Source organism: Tauraco erythrolophus, chromosome 8 (assembly GCF_009769465.1).
Source record: "Tauraco erythrolophus isolate bTauEry1 chromosome 8, bTauEry1.pri, whole genome shotgun sequence".
NCBI classification, from domain to species: domain Eukaryota; kingdom Metazoa; phylum Chordata; class Aves; order Musophagiformes; family Musophagidae; genus Tauraco; species Tauraco erythrolophus.
In genome coordinates this window covers 40,654,562-40,672,061 of record NC_141472.1, presented here as the reverse complement: position 1 = coordinate 40,672,061, position 17,500 = coordinate 40,654,562, and the positions used below count along the sequence as shown (strand labels likewise).

The window sequence follows — 17,500 nt, the reverse complement described above, 5'->3', positions numbered from 1 at the left end:
TTTTTTTTTTTTTAATGTTCCTGTTTTCCCCTTCACCTAACAAAAAAAACCCCTTTGGCTAAGCCATAAAAAAAAAATAAAATAACGTCTTTGTGAAGGCGTGCTGTTGTTACAGAAAACCTCTCGAAACGAAGTGCTGCTGACCTCATCACGTTAGTGCTTCGCGGGGACCGTCGGTGCCCTCAAACGCAGCGTTAGCCCCAACACCTCTCTCGCGAAGTCGACCCAACGCCGGCCCTGCCGGCTCGGAAACGCAGCCAAATCTGAAATGACGTTCTCGAGCAGCCACGTTCTCGCTTTAAATCGGTGTTAAAACGTCTTTGCGTGAGAACAGGCCCTTCGATGTGATCTCTGCCCCTTCTCTCCATCCCCTCCTAGATCCGAGCCTGGCGAGGATTACGGCGCGCAACCTCTGCCGGCGGCAGATAAGTAACTGACGGTATTTTAGCGGAGTCGCGAGGTTCTCCGCGGAGTCATTTGTTTTCTCCTTTCTCACCAAGTCTTTAATGCTTCGTTATGAACATCTAGAGCAAGGTGCTGCTAGTAGACATGACTTACGGCCGAGGGTCCGGATAAAAGCCTGCCTTGGGTTTCCAAGCCGCTTTTCTTGCAAGGGCTACGCCAAGGAATGACTCTGCCCTTCGTGCAGGTGTGCTTTGCTGGAAACGGAGACCAAAATTCCGGTGGGCGATGGCCAAAGTTCCTGCCTTTGGTCAGAACTTCCTGCTGTCCCACAGGTTTGCATCACAAGACAAGAAAATACCTCTTTGGTGAACCATGAGCAGATTGAGATGGCATTGACCGATGTGGCATGATCCTCCTCACCCCCCAAAAACTAACCCACCAGCGTTTATAGATGTCTATTATTCCTTATCATTGTCCCCCAACGAGGCCACAGACACTTGCCAAAGCTCATTATGCTGTACTTGGGTTACACCAGCGTGTTCCTCAGCTCTTTTTGCACGTGAGCGTGACAGTGGGCATGCAAAGCTGCAAGCCTGCTGCATCCCCAACCATAGTCATGTCATCCAGGTGACACACACGTCATTTTATTGTGAGATTTGAGGCTCTTTAAGTCTCTCTTTCCTGGAGAAGACCTGCAGTGCTTCTTTTAACTCAAGGCGTTCACCCAAGCCTTACGTTTTTTTCTTTTTTCCCTGTGGGCGCTGTATCATCTCAGCAGTTAAAGACAAGAGAAAGCTGTCAGAAATCAATTCTTCTGCCCCTAATTGTACGGGTGTGATAAAAGATCACACGGGGAATCGGGCGAGAATTTACACACGCATGCAAACAAATAGCCGCTATCAATTCCCGTGGAAGATCAGATAAGCCCGTTATCTTGTGTCCATACCTACGGGCGTGTGACAAGAGCGTGGGGAAGGACGTGGGGCAGGAGATAGTGGGGCAGGAGATACGGGAGCAGGAGGAGCGGTGGTGGAAGTCATGATGAGGAGATTCATAAGAAAAAAAAAAAATCTAGATTGCAAAAATTATCTGAAGATCTTTGGTCTAAGGGAAAACGGTGCGAACAGAGATAGCACCGTGCCTGCTTGTCTGTTCTTAATGTAGAGTATCATCAAGTCAAAGAGCTGAAGAAACGAGTCCATGGGGAGAAGCTTGTTTTGTCCTCACCGTTGCTGTACTAACGTCTGGTTGCCCACCATGAGGACCTGGTCCTCTTCACTCAGGAGCAAATCCTTGGGAAGGGCTTATCCCAAGTAGCACAGTCGGTGTTGTGCTGGCCGTGGCAGCTCGTCATCAGTGAGCTGAGCACAAGTCCTCTGCAAGCTGCGAGGGAGAGGAGGCTGCAAAGGCATTTTTTAAATAGTGACATCTCGTTCCTCTTCATCTTGGCGGTGCAGTGCAGTTTGTGTAGTCGCTGTTTGCCTTTGAATTCAGAATTCAAAACTGTTTAATGCAGAGACATTTGAGAATACAGCTTCCTTGATGCGCAGTGAATCTATACCCAAGTCAGGTTTTCCTCATGCTCTCAAATATTTTGGACCCAAGTTTATCCCATCAAGATGCAGGTATGGAAGGACAGCACAAGACAAAAGAGTAGGTGCTCTCCACCTAGAAATCACCTTTGAGTACCCATGAATGCTCTTAGCCTCAACAGGCATCCTCAACATTGCAAACAGCCTGCAGAGAGCACGTAGAATAAAGGGCCATGGTCCTACTCCTTCCTCCCTGCCAGATGACCACTCACACAATGTCATACAAGGAGGGCAGAGGTGGTGTGTGGTCAAAGGAGAGTAGATCCCCAGTTTGAGGGAAGTCATAGCTGACTGGGTCTGGTCTGCTCCTTTGCATGGGAAAGCAGTGGAGAATTTGGCTCTAGATGCGTGCTAATGGGGAGTGAGTTCCAGGGAAACCTCATCTTGGAAAAGCAACTGATCCTGGCAAATTTAGTTCAAAAAGGTGAATGTGATGGATGGATAAGACAGACTGAAAACAAAGGCTTAACCTGCAAGTGTTTATACAGCCTTAACTAAAAGGTACCAGATACAATAAAAAGCCCGTAGGATGTAAAATAACAATTTTAAAATGGAAACTTTCTAGCAGTGTCTAAGGAAAGCTACCTAATGCTCCCAAAGAAAACGATGGTCACCAGGGCTGCAATACAGATGATGTGGGGTATGAACCAGTGCCATGAAAGCGTATGTAGAGATATCTGATTAAGTAGAAGCGGACACTCTCACTTCTTGAACACCTAAAGCAAGAAAAAAACAGTCTAACTTCACTTTCCTGCAAGCTAGGGTTCAGTTTGAGAGCAAGTATTAAGTTTTTATAAGTAGCAAATAAGGAAGTTAGTGAAAGACTCCAAGAAGTTCAGATTTAAATGTTAACTGGAAGGGCAGTTTGCAAGTATTCGTTCTTCTTTCATTGCTCATTCATTGGTGAAATCTAACCTTGACACTTCTTAGCATGGATGGAGATTTGGATCTCCCTTTCCATGGGAGTTCCACTATTCCTTGATCACAGGATCAAGAATATGCAGAAAAGTTCAGCATATAATGAAGACCTCTCCTGCTATAGTGGACACCTCAACATCATTTTTTCCATCTTCCTTATAGCATATTTTCTTGAAAGCCTGGAAGAAGCTGATAGTCCAAAGGAGAAAGCGTTTCTAATTCTGATAACAGCAAAATAGATGCTTTGTATTACCTCTAGATTTTTCATCTAAAAAGCCAGATACAATTTTGAGGAGCAGTTTATTATGTTTATAGTACAAGCAGAACCTATAAAAAGTATTCCAAGAACGATAATTGGCCTTATGAACCTCTCTTCAGTTCTCTTCCTGTCTGATCTCTGGTTGAGATGTGGGTAACTAGAGATTCAGAAGAACCATCCTGTAGTCATAAACTAAATGTAAACCTAACAATTTTGAAAATTTTAAGGTAGACACTTGATCCCATGGCAGAATGGCAGGAATCAGGTGAAGGCTGTGACATTAACTTGCGTCATCCCCAGCAAAGAGTACCAAGATCTTCCTTCCCAAACCTTACAGAACACAAAAATGTTCCTTCTACCTCCACTCATTTTCGCTCTGCCTTTCTATAAAACCTCAATTCTGTGAGTCTAAACCAGGAGTATTCAGGACCCGATCTCAGAGGTGGGGAAACTGAGGCAGAAAGTGAGTTACCGGCTTTTGCAGCACAGCTCACCAGGTCACGTCTGCCTTTGGAGACACGTTTGTGTTGCCCCAACTTCCTCTTGCTTTTCCCGTGCCAGAATCAGGTAACTGCCTCCGTGGGACAGGAGGCAGCAATAGCATCCACCTTTAAATCAGAGGCTTAAATTTTCATTAGCTGTAAATCTAAAAAGCTGAAAATTGGGTAATTTTTTTATTTTTTTTTTTTAGTTTTCCAGAACACTGCATTTCTGCCAATCACGTTGAAAGATTCAGAGAGGGTAGTGAAGGTGTTGGGGTTTGAGTGGTGTGTTTTCTCGGCTGGTTTCAATTGCCTGGGCTCCTGATTAATAGTTGAAGCAGTTTGCTCGTTTGGCATCAGCGACGTACTAAAGGAGAGGGGAACTATCTCACAAATACAAAGAGCTGGAAGATTTTGTGATCTCTCCTCGCTCAGATGTGTACTCCAGCCTTCATTCCCTCAGCGGAGGGAAATAATTCCAGTTACCCTGGTCACAGTAGAAAGCAGTCCTCTTTCTGAACGCCGTTTTTCATTAATGTAGATATGTTTCTGAGATGAGAAGCGATGTTTCTTCTAATTACGGTTACATGTAGTTAATTTCCTATTTTTAAAAGCTCGGTGTGAAAAGCGGTTTCCTTTAAAAAGCAGGGGGGGAGAGAAAAAAAAAAAAAAAGGAAAAAAGTGATACAGCTGATGTTCCTGTTGCCTTAGCAACAGATTTATTTATTAGGGTCTGAAATGACATGAGTTAATATACCACATACCTGCTGATCGGCAAACTCTCCTATTTCAGCTCCAGTTGACAATTAAGTCCTGGACAGCTACAGCCAGGGGTTAATGTTACTCATTAGGAGAACTAGGTCATTACTGGGAAATCAAGGCACTTAAGGCAGCATGGATAAAATACAAAATTCAACATCTCAAGGAGTGAGGGGTTTTATGTTAATTAACCTTATTTTCCTTTCATTAAAAAAAAAAAATCTTTCATATATGCATATGACAGTGGATCAATTAATTGGGGGGGAAGAAAAAAAAAAGTAAGCTGTAGTTTACTTTCCTCTCCTGGTTGTCTTCATTTCTTTTGGAAGGGTTTCATTATTTTATGGAAAATTCTTATGTCTATATGATGAGTAAAAAGGGTATTAAAATTAAGAAGGGAATCATCATGGAAATCAGCTTTACCACAAGGGAATGAGCAAATAAAAGCCTTGGAAATGAAAATAAATAAGCTTTGCTAATACCTCACCTAAGGAGCAGAATATAAGCCCATCAGAGCTTGGAGATATTTAGAGGTACTTCTTTGCTTCTTTATTAAGCAGTTACATAGTTATTTGACCTTCAGAAACTGAAACTTTAGAGAACTCATTCAAGTTGTTGGTAAATATTCTATTTACAGAAAGCCGATCGGTGGTGTAGCCGACAGTAACTCCTGTAGTTAGTAATGGGCTTCTGATTTCCAGGAAAATTAAATATATTCTCTGAAAGTTTTATTAAGATATCTGAGTGGGAGTCTTAACTTGATAAGTCATCAGTGATTTAATAAAACTCTCCTGAAAGCTTTTATTTACTAACTTTTAGCAGACTTCATTCTGATACTGGAGAACTTAATAGGATGAAAAAGAAACATATTAAAATAATTTTTTTTTTTTTTTTTTTTTACCCACTGCTTCCCCAAATACACTTAGTTCTTTCACTCCTACTAAGCACTTTACTCTCTTTTCTATGTTTAAGCTCAGTGGCCCAATTCTGCTTCGTACTGCATTTGGAGCAATTTGGTGTAAACCCTTTTTCCACTCCTGTACAGTCAAGGTTGAAGCAGTGTCTTACGGGGGGTGCAAGTACCAAACCATTATATCAGATTGTAAGAGCACTGTTACCTGTAACAAAAGCAAAACTCAAGCCCCGTGAGTGGTTTTCTGCTTCATGGGATGGTTTTGCACTCTGATGTACCTGTTTTCTTAAATACAAGACAAAAGTTAAATAACATCGAGATTCTGCTGAAAATATCCCATGCAGGAACCTGCCCTCTTCACTTGGCACTGCCAAGTCAGTGCTGTCCTCTGAAGCCCGATACAATAAATGTGTCAGCCATGGTTGAAAAACTGATTCTGAGTTAATATAAGACTACAGCTGCATCACCGGGACGTTTGAAGAGTATTGAAGTTTGGAATAGAAGTATCAGTTGGCCATTAAAGCTCCAGTAAGCTTGGCTCTCCTTTTTCCCATGATGGGAGACTCATAGATTCATAGATTCATAGATTTCTAGGTTGGAAAAGACCTTAGAGATCATCGAGTCCAACCATCCCTAATCCCCATTAAACCATATCCTCAAGTAGATCATCCACCCTATTCTTAAACACATCCAGGGATGGGGACTCAACCACCTCCCTGGCCAGACTCATTTTATGGTGTCTTTCTTCTCTGGTACAACCCAAGTCTTTGAGCAGAAACGCACATGAACTGGAGGGACTGAGGAGTCCTCTTGAGGCTCTGAAGGAAGGGGACTTACACTCTTCCACCTATTGCCATCAAAGCAATCCTTTTCTGCTCCATTCACCCAAGCTGGTCTTGGCCTTTCTCTTTCAAACCTCTTCCTTTTCTCTTTGCCTGGCTCAGTTCCTCACTCCTTGTGCTGCAAATTTACATCTCACTTTTCTCCAGTTTCTCAACCCTTCTCTGCCTTCGTTGTTCCAGTCGCCCTCCCTGCCTGTGCAAGGGACCTTCTACAACACATTGGTCCCTGTTTTCTCCTAAGCCTCATTGTCCAACCTGATTGTGTTGTCCTTTCAGTCTCTTCTATTGATGTCAAATTTTTCCCCATATGAACTGGCCTTCTGTTGTATCTTTTTTCCATGTCTGTTACTTCTCTGCTCATTTCTTTGCCACGCTGTTCTTGCATAGCTGGTCATATTGATCAGATCTTGTTGGTGCTCTTTGCTTTTTTGTGGTCCACATCTAAGAGTTTTAGTCAAACTAGAAAATTACCATTACCACTTTCTGCCTTTTCAGCTCATCTCTTCTACTGTTGTTGTGGTTTTTTAATTTAACCAAATCTTTTGTTTTCTTGGTCCTTATTTTCAATGCATATGAATCAGTTCTTTTATTCTGCAAAGTCCAATAATTTTATTCTGAGTCCAGAAGAGGAATCATTGAAAGTGAAGACAAAATGTGTGTTTTCAGTTCAGATGTTAGATCCTGCCTGGGTTTTAGCAGCCCAGCCTGTGACAGTAGGACTGTCGTGTTCAACTTTGGCCTGAGGTATGCCCAAGACACGTGGACCATTTAGTGATGAGGCACAAGGAGAAATTTTTCAAAGACTTCAATTTTTAAGGAGACTCCCAACACGTGCAACAAAAAGCATATCTTTGGCTCAAAATCAAACGCATCCAAATATTCAGTTCCTTCTCTAAAAGAAAAAGAGGTTCAAATACTTTAAAAAGAGACTTTTTTGAAATTTAATACATGCAAGATGTGGTTTGCAGTATCGTTAGGTAGTGGGTTTTCTTAAAAAAATCTTGTTCTTTGGATGTTCTGAAAAATTTTTCGCAGAGTTTTTCTAGAAGATTGTAGTCCAAGGAAGCCTCAGTCTTAGGAAGCATCATAAACAAGGACAGATATTTTGTAGGAAGTCCCAGGCAAACTTAGCAGACAGTGTGACCAGCCTCCTTTGTAATCCACAGCACCCCAGACCAAAGTATGAGAATACCCTCTAAGAGGGTGTTTCATAATCACATTTCATAAGCAAATCATAGAATCATAGAATGGTTTGGGTTGGAAGGGACCTCAAAGATCATCTAGTTCCAACCCCTCTGCCATGGGCAGGGAAACCTTCCACTATACCAGGTTGCCCAAAGCCTCATCCAACCTGACCTTGAACAATGATCTAATATTCCTCCCTGTTTTCACCAACAACGGGAGGGTTATATTTCTTCCTTCGAAGCTCTTTTAAATGTGTCCTCTTCTTACTACACTACAACTGTTTGACTCTCTTCTCCTTTTCACCATATTTTCATCCCTTTTTCCCTCCCTTTGTCCTCTAATGTCTGCTTTTTCTCAGTTATGTTTGTGCACAAACCTCAATGAAAAGAGTTCATTTCTCGTTCTGAAAGCAGTGAGATTTGTAGTTACTTTCATCGTGTTGAATAATGGGTTTCAAGCCTTGGTCTTGGTGCTGACGAAGTTCCTGCTTAGGAGCTTCATCCTTAGAGCTGATAGCTTCACAAATCCAAAAAGGATGAGTTATCTTAGGTACCTGAGCTAATTCCTCTCAGGGTATTACGCAGTAAGGACCAGGACTTACATTTTGACCCGGGCAGCGTATCTGATGGAATATTAAGTAGTTGTAGTTTGGTGATGAGAGTCCACCGTTGAAATCACGGAGGGTCTTGTATGGTGGGATTGCCATTACCAGGCAAATGTGTGCTAATGTAGTTTTTATCTAGTAATTTATGTTTGATTCTTCTCCTGTTCTTCCAAGGAACCACCTGAGTAGATTCTTATCCGCTTATTATCATATTCATAGCCATCTATTATTACCATGACATGACTTTGTTCTGGTATGTTGAATTACAATAGCATATATTGTTTATGGTTATCAGGGCTGTCAGGGTCACTCAGACTATTTTATCTGGCTTACCCTGACTCCCGACAGCAGGAAACCATTTGTTATTTTACCTTTGGAACACAAAAAGAAGTTAATTTTAAATTTTTTTATTTTTTTTAAAGAAACTATTTTGGAGGTAGTCTGTAGCAGTTACCGGGTTGTGTTGCAAATTCAACTGAAATGTTTTTTATCTGAATCTTATCCTTGTGAAGAGCTAGGTTCTCCAAGTTGGAGTAAAAGAGATGAAAAGGCATCTGAATAAAAGTGCATTGATTTTTACACCAAGGTAAATGAGACCGAACGCCGGTCTTTGTCTTCAAAGGTTAATCTCTTTGTAGGAAATAAGCAGGAGGCTCAATGACTGATGCTGATCCTGAGGTTTCTTTGGTTAGAGAATGTGCAATATTTTATTTTGAGTTTTTTCTTCGTGAGTTGTGAGGGGAGAAGAAGAAGAAGAATCTAAACGATAAACTCCCAAGGTTCTTTTTATTTTTTTATTTTTTTTTTATGAATCTCTTCTAGATAACACAAGATAGGAGAAAACGCTTTTCCAGCGTAAAGCAAAACACCACCCATTTTTCTCAGGCCAGCAATTTGAAAAAATCAGAAGGTAAAATACACGCTCCTCACTGTAAATACGTCACAGGCTGTAACAGAAAATAAAACACTGTATTTGCCAGTACTGTTTGGCTGCTTTTTGCCTCTCTAGTGCCATTGTTTAATTCCTTGGCTTGCAGAGGTGCTTTGCAAGTGCAGACAGAGATCGGGACCTTTTTTGCTTGTAGGACCTCCAAATCACTAGCTAAAATTTATTCTATAGAGTCCTGTTTTTCAGTGACACTTATGCAAAACCATTTCTTTCTACTTGACTCCCTTTTCTATTAACCGAGGGGGTATTAGATATTGTGGTAACTTTTGACGCTGATGATGCCAGACAATGTTTAGAGGCACAATTACAGCGAAGACATTTTGTAAGCGTATCAGCTGAAGGAGAAAACTCATTGGACTTCACTACATATTTACAGTCCACTTCTACCTCATATTGGAAATGTAAAAAGATGGAAAAATACTGTGATAAATTGAATAAATGGAAAGCAATTAACTTTTCCTTCGTGTTTGCATTTTCAGAGTTATTTCTTTTTCCTCTGTTTCTTTTCTAATAGCTCTTTCCCAGCAGTAATATTTCCTCTTTTGCAGTTATCATCAGCATTGTTACCAGAAATTTGGTATTAGAATTTTAATTTTTTTAGTCTCTTTTTTTTTCTTTCCAATCTTGGCGTAGAAAATGTATATTAAAGTCATTTGATTTAAGAAAGTGCTCTGTCCTCTGTGAAAGTAATGACTAGAATGTATTTCAGGGTATATTGAATAGGCTTGTAACACGCATCCTCTTACTTTAGGAAGAGTATTATCCTCCTGCAGTATTTACTGACTCCGATCCTCACCACGTTTCTGTAAATGAAAGCTCTTGTAAAACCATATCTTACAGATGGGGAAACCTGAGCAGAGCTGTCTCGTGGGAAATCAGTGTCAGGAAAAGACCAGAACTCCGCAATTCTCTATTTTGAAGACCAGGCTGGGGTTTTGTTTGTTTGTTTGTTTGTTTGTAACTGCACTGCTACTTTTGAACATTATTAGATTATATTAAACTTACATTCAAATTTTACTAAGCTCAAGATTTAACCTGAAATATCAAAATGTAATAGCGCAATGCAGCAAAAAAATATCTCTGGTGGTGTTCTTTAGGTTTAGGCTTGACATGAAATGGAGCCGTGGTTTCCGTTCGGCACGAGGACCGCACGGTCTCTTGATGCGCTGCGGTTCACTTCGTGAGAACTCCCTGGACAGATAGAGGGTCAGCAGGAGGCTGATGTCATATGAGTCCTCTTATCAGCATCCTTCATCGCCCTCCCCAAGTCCGTACCGTATCAGTCAAAACAGTAAAGAGCCTCAAGTTCCTGCTGTTATCACCCGAACGAGCAATATTTTGGGGATAAAGGCACCTTCCAGCTCCCGGCTCCAGGTGCGATCGAGGTGCAGCTCTTGCCTCGCCGCCCTCTCCCAGCAGTGACTGTCTGGGCTTTTCTTCACCTCCATTCTTTCAAAAATGTCCACTTTTAGAAGGGGTTTTGAAGATCTTCCAGTACCTAAAGGGCGCCTACAAGAAAGCTGGAGAGGGGCTTTTTACAAGGGCGTGTAGTGATAGGACAAGGTACAATGGCTTTAAACTGAAAGAGGGGAGATTTAGATTAGATATAAGGAAGAAATTTTTCCCTCTGAGGGTGGTGAGACGCTGGCACAGGTTGCCCAGAGAAGTTGTGGATGCCCCATGCCTGGAAGCATTCAAGGCCAGGTTGGATGAGGCTTTGAGCAACCTGGTGTAGGGGAGGGTGTCCCTGCCCATGGCAGGGGGGTTGGAACTAGATGATCTTTGAGGTCACTTCCAACCCAAACCATTCTAGGATTCTGTGATCTTCTACCTTCTCCTCCGTGGTGCTTTTGTTGTCCATCCTCGCTGCACCGTGCTCCCCTGCTCAGGCCGCTGCGTGCCTTTGCTCTCTTTATTCTCTTCCTCTTTGGTTCTCCTCCTTTAATTTCCACACAGTTTTATTTTTGCTTCCTAATTTGTATCTTTACTGATGTTTTTCTGGCCTTTTCCCCTACTACTGATGACACTCAGGTGCTCTCTGCAACTTCTCTCTGTCTCACAGTCTGATTCTTCTGTATTCTATTTCCCAAGCCTATGCCTTTTCATTTTTGCTTCTGTTTATCTTGTATTTATCTTTTTCTCTCCCTGGGTTTGGATATGCCATCATTTTTTAGTTTTCAACTTGAACATTTGTATTTCTTTATCATTTTTTTTCTCTTCTTCTGCTTCTCTCCCTCTTTTCATTGCCCATCTTGTCTGCCCCATTTGCTGCCAAACTCGCTCCTCACTATTTCACTTTCCCAAAACTGAAGGACCACTGTCATTCACTTCAACATCTGTGTCTCAGAAACTTCATATTCTTCACTTGTAATCATTGATTCTGTGCTCACGGTCTTCCCCAGCCCCATCTCTGCCCCTCACACATTCCCTGTTCTCCATCCCTTGTCTCTCCTCCCTGGCTGTCCCTTGGCTTGCCTGTCCTCTGTCTCCATGACTGCTGCCCAACTTCATAAATAATGAGTGATGCTTCAGTGGCCTGTTTTATCAGCCATTTTCTAGCAAAAATTGCAGGTGGGCAGAAGTCGGTGGTTTAACTCGGTATGGATGCAAAAAAAAAATTAATAATAATAATTAAAAAAAATCAAAATGCTAGTTTAATTTCTTTTCTGAGGATTTCATGCCTGGTTTGACATTGTCATTTCCCACCTTTGCTCATCTGACATTCAGACGGTTTTCTGAAATGGAGAGGTGGAAGGAGATGCACCCAGGTTGAATTGCTTTGGATTTAAGGCGCTGTAAAAAGTGAGATATTACCACGTGCCCTCACAATTTGGGATTCTCTGCCACTGAAAATCTCCCATGCTAAATGTCCTAAGAAGATTAAGATCAACCCTTTTAATACTGCTTTTAGCTGAGCTTAGTTGTAACCCTTTCTGGATATGTGGCACCTTAAAAGATGGCACGACAGGGCTGTTGTTGTCACAAGTGTTACGTACTCTTTACACTCTATTTTCTGAAATATCAAGACTTTCTACCCTGGCTTAGCATTTTTATGTTACTGATTAACTTGCATAAACCATCGTTTTTAATTATTTTTTTTTTAGAGAGGCTGCATTTATTTTGCCCCTTTGAGCAAGTCCTGTCTCTTTTTCACAACTCTTCTGCTTTCTACTTGTGTAGCTAGATGTGTCTTCCTCCAAATCCTAAAGAACTGTGATTACCACCATGTATGATAATTTTATATATATACACTTAAAAAATTAAACTTAAGTCACAGAAGACCATATTTCACTCAAATTCAAGAGATGAATATGTGCTGAATAATGTAAAGAGCCAAATTCTGCTCTTCCTTATACTCTTTTTAAAAATATGTTTTCCATCACCAGTCAGGGGTATGGGTATCCTGCAGCCACAGGGAATAACTCTGGTTTAGCTGTTTTCTCTGCACTCTCCTTCCAGTTCCAGCAATGGGTAAGGCTCGAGGGCTGAGGCTGAGTTCACAAAACCTCTGAAGAGCAGAAGGGTGTTTTGAAGACTGTTGCCATTGATTGTATAGAGGAGCATCATCGTAGCGCTGTGAAGTTGCTTTTTTCAATCATTTTAGGCTGAAAAGAGGGATGTCAAGTCATCAATTAATCCTGACAGCATCCTTCTGTGGTGAAAAAATAATGCCATCACACCCATTTTATAAACAGAAAATCTAAGGCAGAGCTAGCAGAGGCTCAGTACTGGTGCTGCTGGTACCACCGGCCTCCCCTTCCCCGTTTCAAGGACAGTCTTGAAAATTTTATTTCAGATTACAAAGGCAAGTCACTACGTCAGCCTGAACCCTGGCCTGCGTTCCCGTGCCCAGACCACTAAAGTTCAGCCAGTTCTAAAGAGAGACTTCAAATGTTGGTTCTTAAAATGGTTTTTAGACTCAAAAATGAAAAATCCTGGGTGAAAAAATTCAGCATGCAGTATAATATCTAAGTGTGAAGATTGAATGTCTCCAATGGCAGTGTTCTCAAATCTGAGTTTTGTGGCATTTGCAGCTGGAGTTTGGTGATTCTGATGCTCTCATGTTCTTATGATGAAATTTAGAGCATCTTCATACCATGCCCAGTTCTTATTTTAACTTTACAAGATGCATATCAAACCATGTAAAAATAAAAAAAGCATCTCAAATACCTAAACTAAACAACTCAGCCAGACCCTGGAATCACATTGGCTTGTTTTTTCCCCAAACATAGTATCTTAGAAGAAAAGTTTGCATTTTAATAGCAGGCTTTTACACAGTTTTGCAGTCCTTCTTAAGGAAATGGAGTATATATAATTAATACTGTTTAATAAAGCTCAAAAATGCAACAGATGCAGCCAAAAGTGCACGTCATTTTGAGCAGATCTTTACAGAACAGACATTCCATATTGTGTTCATCTTTTTCCACGATCACTGCTATGGCAATCTGGTGTGTTTAGCAGTTGTTGCTGAGTAAGGCAGACTGGATTGTATATGATTTTCTCCATGTCAGCCAAGAAACAGAGCTCTCTTCTTTTTGATGCGGTAAAGAAGTGGTCTTGAGCTATTTATTGCTTTCTACCAGGAGCAGCTATACCTTTACTAACTTGGAATAATAGTAATACGTCACAATCTGTAGGTACATGTGCTGGAAGCTTTCCGTAGGTCTTAACCGAAAACAAAATGGTTGTGGTGTGGAAAAGTCACAGGAACTGGTAAATCAAATAAGATGACCAAATAGAAAAGCTACAAGATTCACAAAATGTGTCATTAAAATCCATGAGTATGGCATAAAAGCAAAATATTTTGAAAGAGGATATGGAAGGAGGTTCACCTACAGCAGAAAACCCATAAGAGAGGCTCCAGTGCAGAGGAAACGTTTCCCCTTTCAGCATTCCTTCTGGGTGCCAAATTTTCCTTCTGTTCTTCCCCACCTATTAAACAAAGCTGCAACTTCCAATTCCTATCAGTTTTCCTAAATATGTGCAGCTTATGTGGCTTCGACGAGCTGTAAGGCTCCGTGTTCTCCTGCCAGCTCCTTGACAATGTGGCTCCAACAGCATCCTCCACTTTTGGCTGCCTCCAGGACCCCTGGTCTCTTCTGGAAAGGGAGAGGGAAAGCATATCCTTTGCTGGAAGGACTTTTTGTGACTGCGAAGCCGATAGCGGGGCTGTGAAGAGCTTGGAAAGATCCCTGTAAGCATCGTGGCTCTGGCTGTCGAAGCCGCCTGCTCCATGTTTTGGTCCATCTCGGGATGAGCTGAGTGCAGCTCAGCATCAGATACAGGCTGGGCTCGTCCGGATCGTGTAGAAAGCACCCACAAAATCCTGCCAAGGGGAAACATGATACTGAATTACACCCACTCCCAAGCTATTTTCCTTGCAAAGTTGCACCTTTCTGATAGAAAGTGTTCCCATTTCGGCTCTTTTCAGCTGGGCATTCGGCGGGAACTCAAATACTGGCAACACGTTTCTGCACATAATTTACCTCCCAGAAACAGGTGGGTGTTTTAAGCATGAGGGTGGAAGCAAACTAGTAGGCAGTTCTGGGGTCTTTGCAACTGGAAGAAATTCTCCCTCCGAGCCAGTGCTCGTATCCACTTTGGTTACTGGAAGCACCGTGAAAACTCCTGGTTCACAGATGTGAAACCATTTACGAAGCTTATGCAGTTGCATTCCTCCTTATTATTGGGAACAAAACAAATCTGGGAGATGGAGGACTTCTTAAAGTAATTATTGTCTGGCTTTATTTTAAGAAAATGCCACTAATTCTGAAAACTCCACAGTTCCTGAAGATTTCTCAGCCTAGGGAAGTCACATTAATTATAAGATTAATTTGTTTTAATTCCCTAAACCAAAAATATTGACTGAATGAGAAATTAACACATGTAGAGCTGCAGATGTCATTTGGCTTCAGATTTCCTGAATGATATAATTATTAATCTTTCCTATAGCAGTGTGACAAACCTACAGATTCATTCTACAAAATTAGTCTGTGAAGAAAGACACCAGGACAGCTGAGCTATAGATTTCCCTTTAATACAGGAAGGAAAACAGTGGAATTTTCTAAATAATAAATAAAACCAAAATATTTTAAAGACATATGGTGCACATCTGTCTGAAATACAGTAATTTGAAGCAGAGTAATTAAATGCAAGATACAATATTCACCTTAGAGTGGGGGAGTGATCTCATTTCATTTTTAATATAACTTAGCAAATTTGGGAAATTTAGATCATCTGTGGTATCTTTTGAACCTTTCATTCTGTGCTAGTAAAGAAGACCAATTAGCAAATTGGCTTTTAATTTGTTTTTTAGATAACCAACCTTGTATTTCAAGGCTTTGAGTGTCATACCCATACAAACCTTTAATATTATCTTCAGCTGAAATTATAAATAAGTACAGGTTTCTTATTTTCTCTTTTGACATCCACTTAACTCCTTAAAAGTCTAAAGGTAGAAAATGCCTCGTGTTAGTTTGTTCCTTTCGTTTTCACCTAAAGCATGGAATGAATCGGAAGTTTTGTATGAGTATAGCATGGATTCATAAAATTCCAGTTTGGGAAATCCTATAGTCTTTGATTAACCTATTCCTCCTGAAAAAGGGGGATAACTGTAAAGGAGATTGTGTATATGTATTTTTGACAGGGAAAAAAAAAAAGTTTTTTTCCTACCCTACCCTTTTTTTTAGCATGATTTTCCTTTCAGTTAGGTGAGATATTACTCAGTCCTTCCCGCTTTCAAAGTTGATAATTTGAAGAGTAAAGACATCATTTGAAGACAGGGAAGAGGGGGAAGAATCAAATGAAACTGAGTTTTGATGCCGAGTGCTGAATTGAGGAAAATGTTTGAGCATGTGGCATAAGCAAAGAGGGAAATTATGCTGAAGACATTTAGTCCCCAAAAGTAGAATTTAAGAGAGATACTGTTCTGATAAACAACAACAAAAAAATAATTCCACAAGTAAACATAAATGATGCTGAAATAAGTTCTGTTTGTTTCAAGGGAACATGACAAAGATCCTGAAACTTTCTTTAAAGTTCTGCTGAAACTGAAAGAGAAAGATCTACCTTTTCACGTGTCCGTCCTTGGAGAGGCTTTCACTGAAATTCCAGGTACCTTTCCTTTTTTTTTCTTTACTGTAAAGTTACTGTAAAATAGATATTTCCATAAGGAATTTTCATGTATGTATTTTCTTACGTTAGTGAAAAGAATGCGTTTAAAATCTTTATCATTATAAAGCTAAATAATATTGATGCGTTGTAAAATTAAAATTATGAAAGGCAGTAAGCATTTTTTATTTCACTTGGCAGTGCAGAACCTTATTTACAACTTGTGTTTCAGTAACACTTCTGTATTTATTCAAATAGAGAGATAGGTGGGAGTGATTGGGTGGTTCCGAGAGGATGCAAAATCTTTCAGGTCAGGGTCGCTCATCTGAAATCCAGACTGAGATTTTTAGCAGGTGAAAACACTTAATTCCCTTTCAAATGTGAGGTTAAGGACTTCTGTGGAGAGCTTCTGGTTTGTATCTGGCATGAAAGCGGTCATTAATCTTTAATATTTTTATACCTCTCTTTTGCACACTCCTTCCGTTTCTTGGTTTCCGACGATGATTTCTCTGTAAACAGTTTTGCCCATCTGAAAAAGAAATAGAGCTTATGCCGAATACACCCAGCTCTGTGCCTGAGATATCGTGGTGTTAAAGAGAATAATCAAATCCTATATTGGGTGCACTTGTACGAAATTAAAACTCTTCAAAATCTACATTAATGATAGGCGAGCTTCAAACTATCTGGTGTTTTAGCTCATATATGTTTTCCAAAATACGGACTTGCATCCCTCCACCTCTTCAGTCTGTAAAACTAGACTTGGGATTAGTTCATCTGTCAGTTCTGTCGTATCTGTTGCCTGCTGGACCGGTGATGTTTCACTTGGTTTAGTTTGGATTTTGCACTTTTGAAGACACTGAGAAATTGAGCTGACCCAGGTGACTTTTGGGTCCCCAACTGTGGCACAACTGGGTTGGAAGAAGAGGTAATAATTTGGGAGCAGGCAATTCTTTGTGTTTTCTGTCCGCTCCTTTTTAGGTGGTTTTCTGCAAGGCTGTTCTTCCAGGCGAGTCTTATCGCAGATCCCAAGGCAACGTTGCATTCCAGACTGAGCGCACCAGATTTCTTAGAAGGAGAAATTTCTAAGGAATATGTGACAGATAGGAATATACGATGGTGCGCTGCGGGAACAGATTCTATTGACACTCATTTTGGATGTTGTTACATATCTCATTTGTGGCTTCAGTACTTATGAATAATGTAGATCATCCTAAATTTATGCCAGTATATCAGATCTCTGTGCCGCACCTCTTGTCTTGTCAATTCATTCATCCTCGTGTATAAATAGAGCGTATATAAAGGGCAACGTGGTGAAATGTGTCTCATCACCACGCATTTCGTAGGGCCGTATTCATACAAATGACATATGCAGGTCATTGCTAACAACTACCAATAAAACCTGTTGCACAGACTCTACTGAAAAGCTATTTAAGAGATTTTTTTTACAGATTTTTGTTTTTAAATAAATAGTTGACACTGCGT

General features: G+C 40.7%; 1 protein-coding gene across 7 annotated transcripts in view; it reads left to right on the top strand.

Moving 5' to 3' along the window:
* QTMAN (queuosine-tRNA mannosyltransferase) overlaps positions 1–17,500 on the top strand; it is a 128,291-nt gene that overhangs the window by 95,284 nt on the left and 15,507 nt on the right. For 5 of the 7 annotated variants that reach the window (XM_086615657.1, XM_086615656.1, XM_086615653.1 and 2 more), the window contains one exon: positions 15,912–16,021. The exons of the other annotated variants lie outside the window; for them this stretch is intronic. In XM_086615657.1, coding sequence (XP_086471783.1) covers positions 15,912–16,021 — 110 coding nt within the window. The remainder of the gene's footprint in view (positions 1–15,911; positions 16,022–17,500) is intronic. 7 annotated transcript variants of the gene reach the window in all.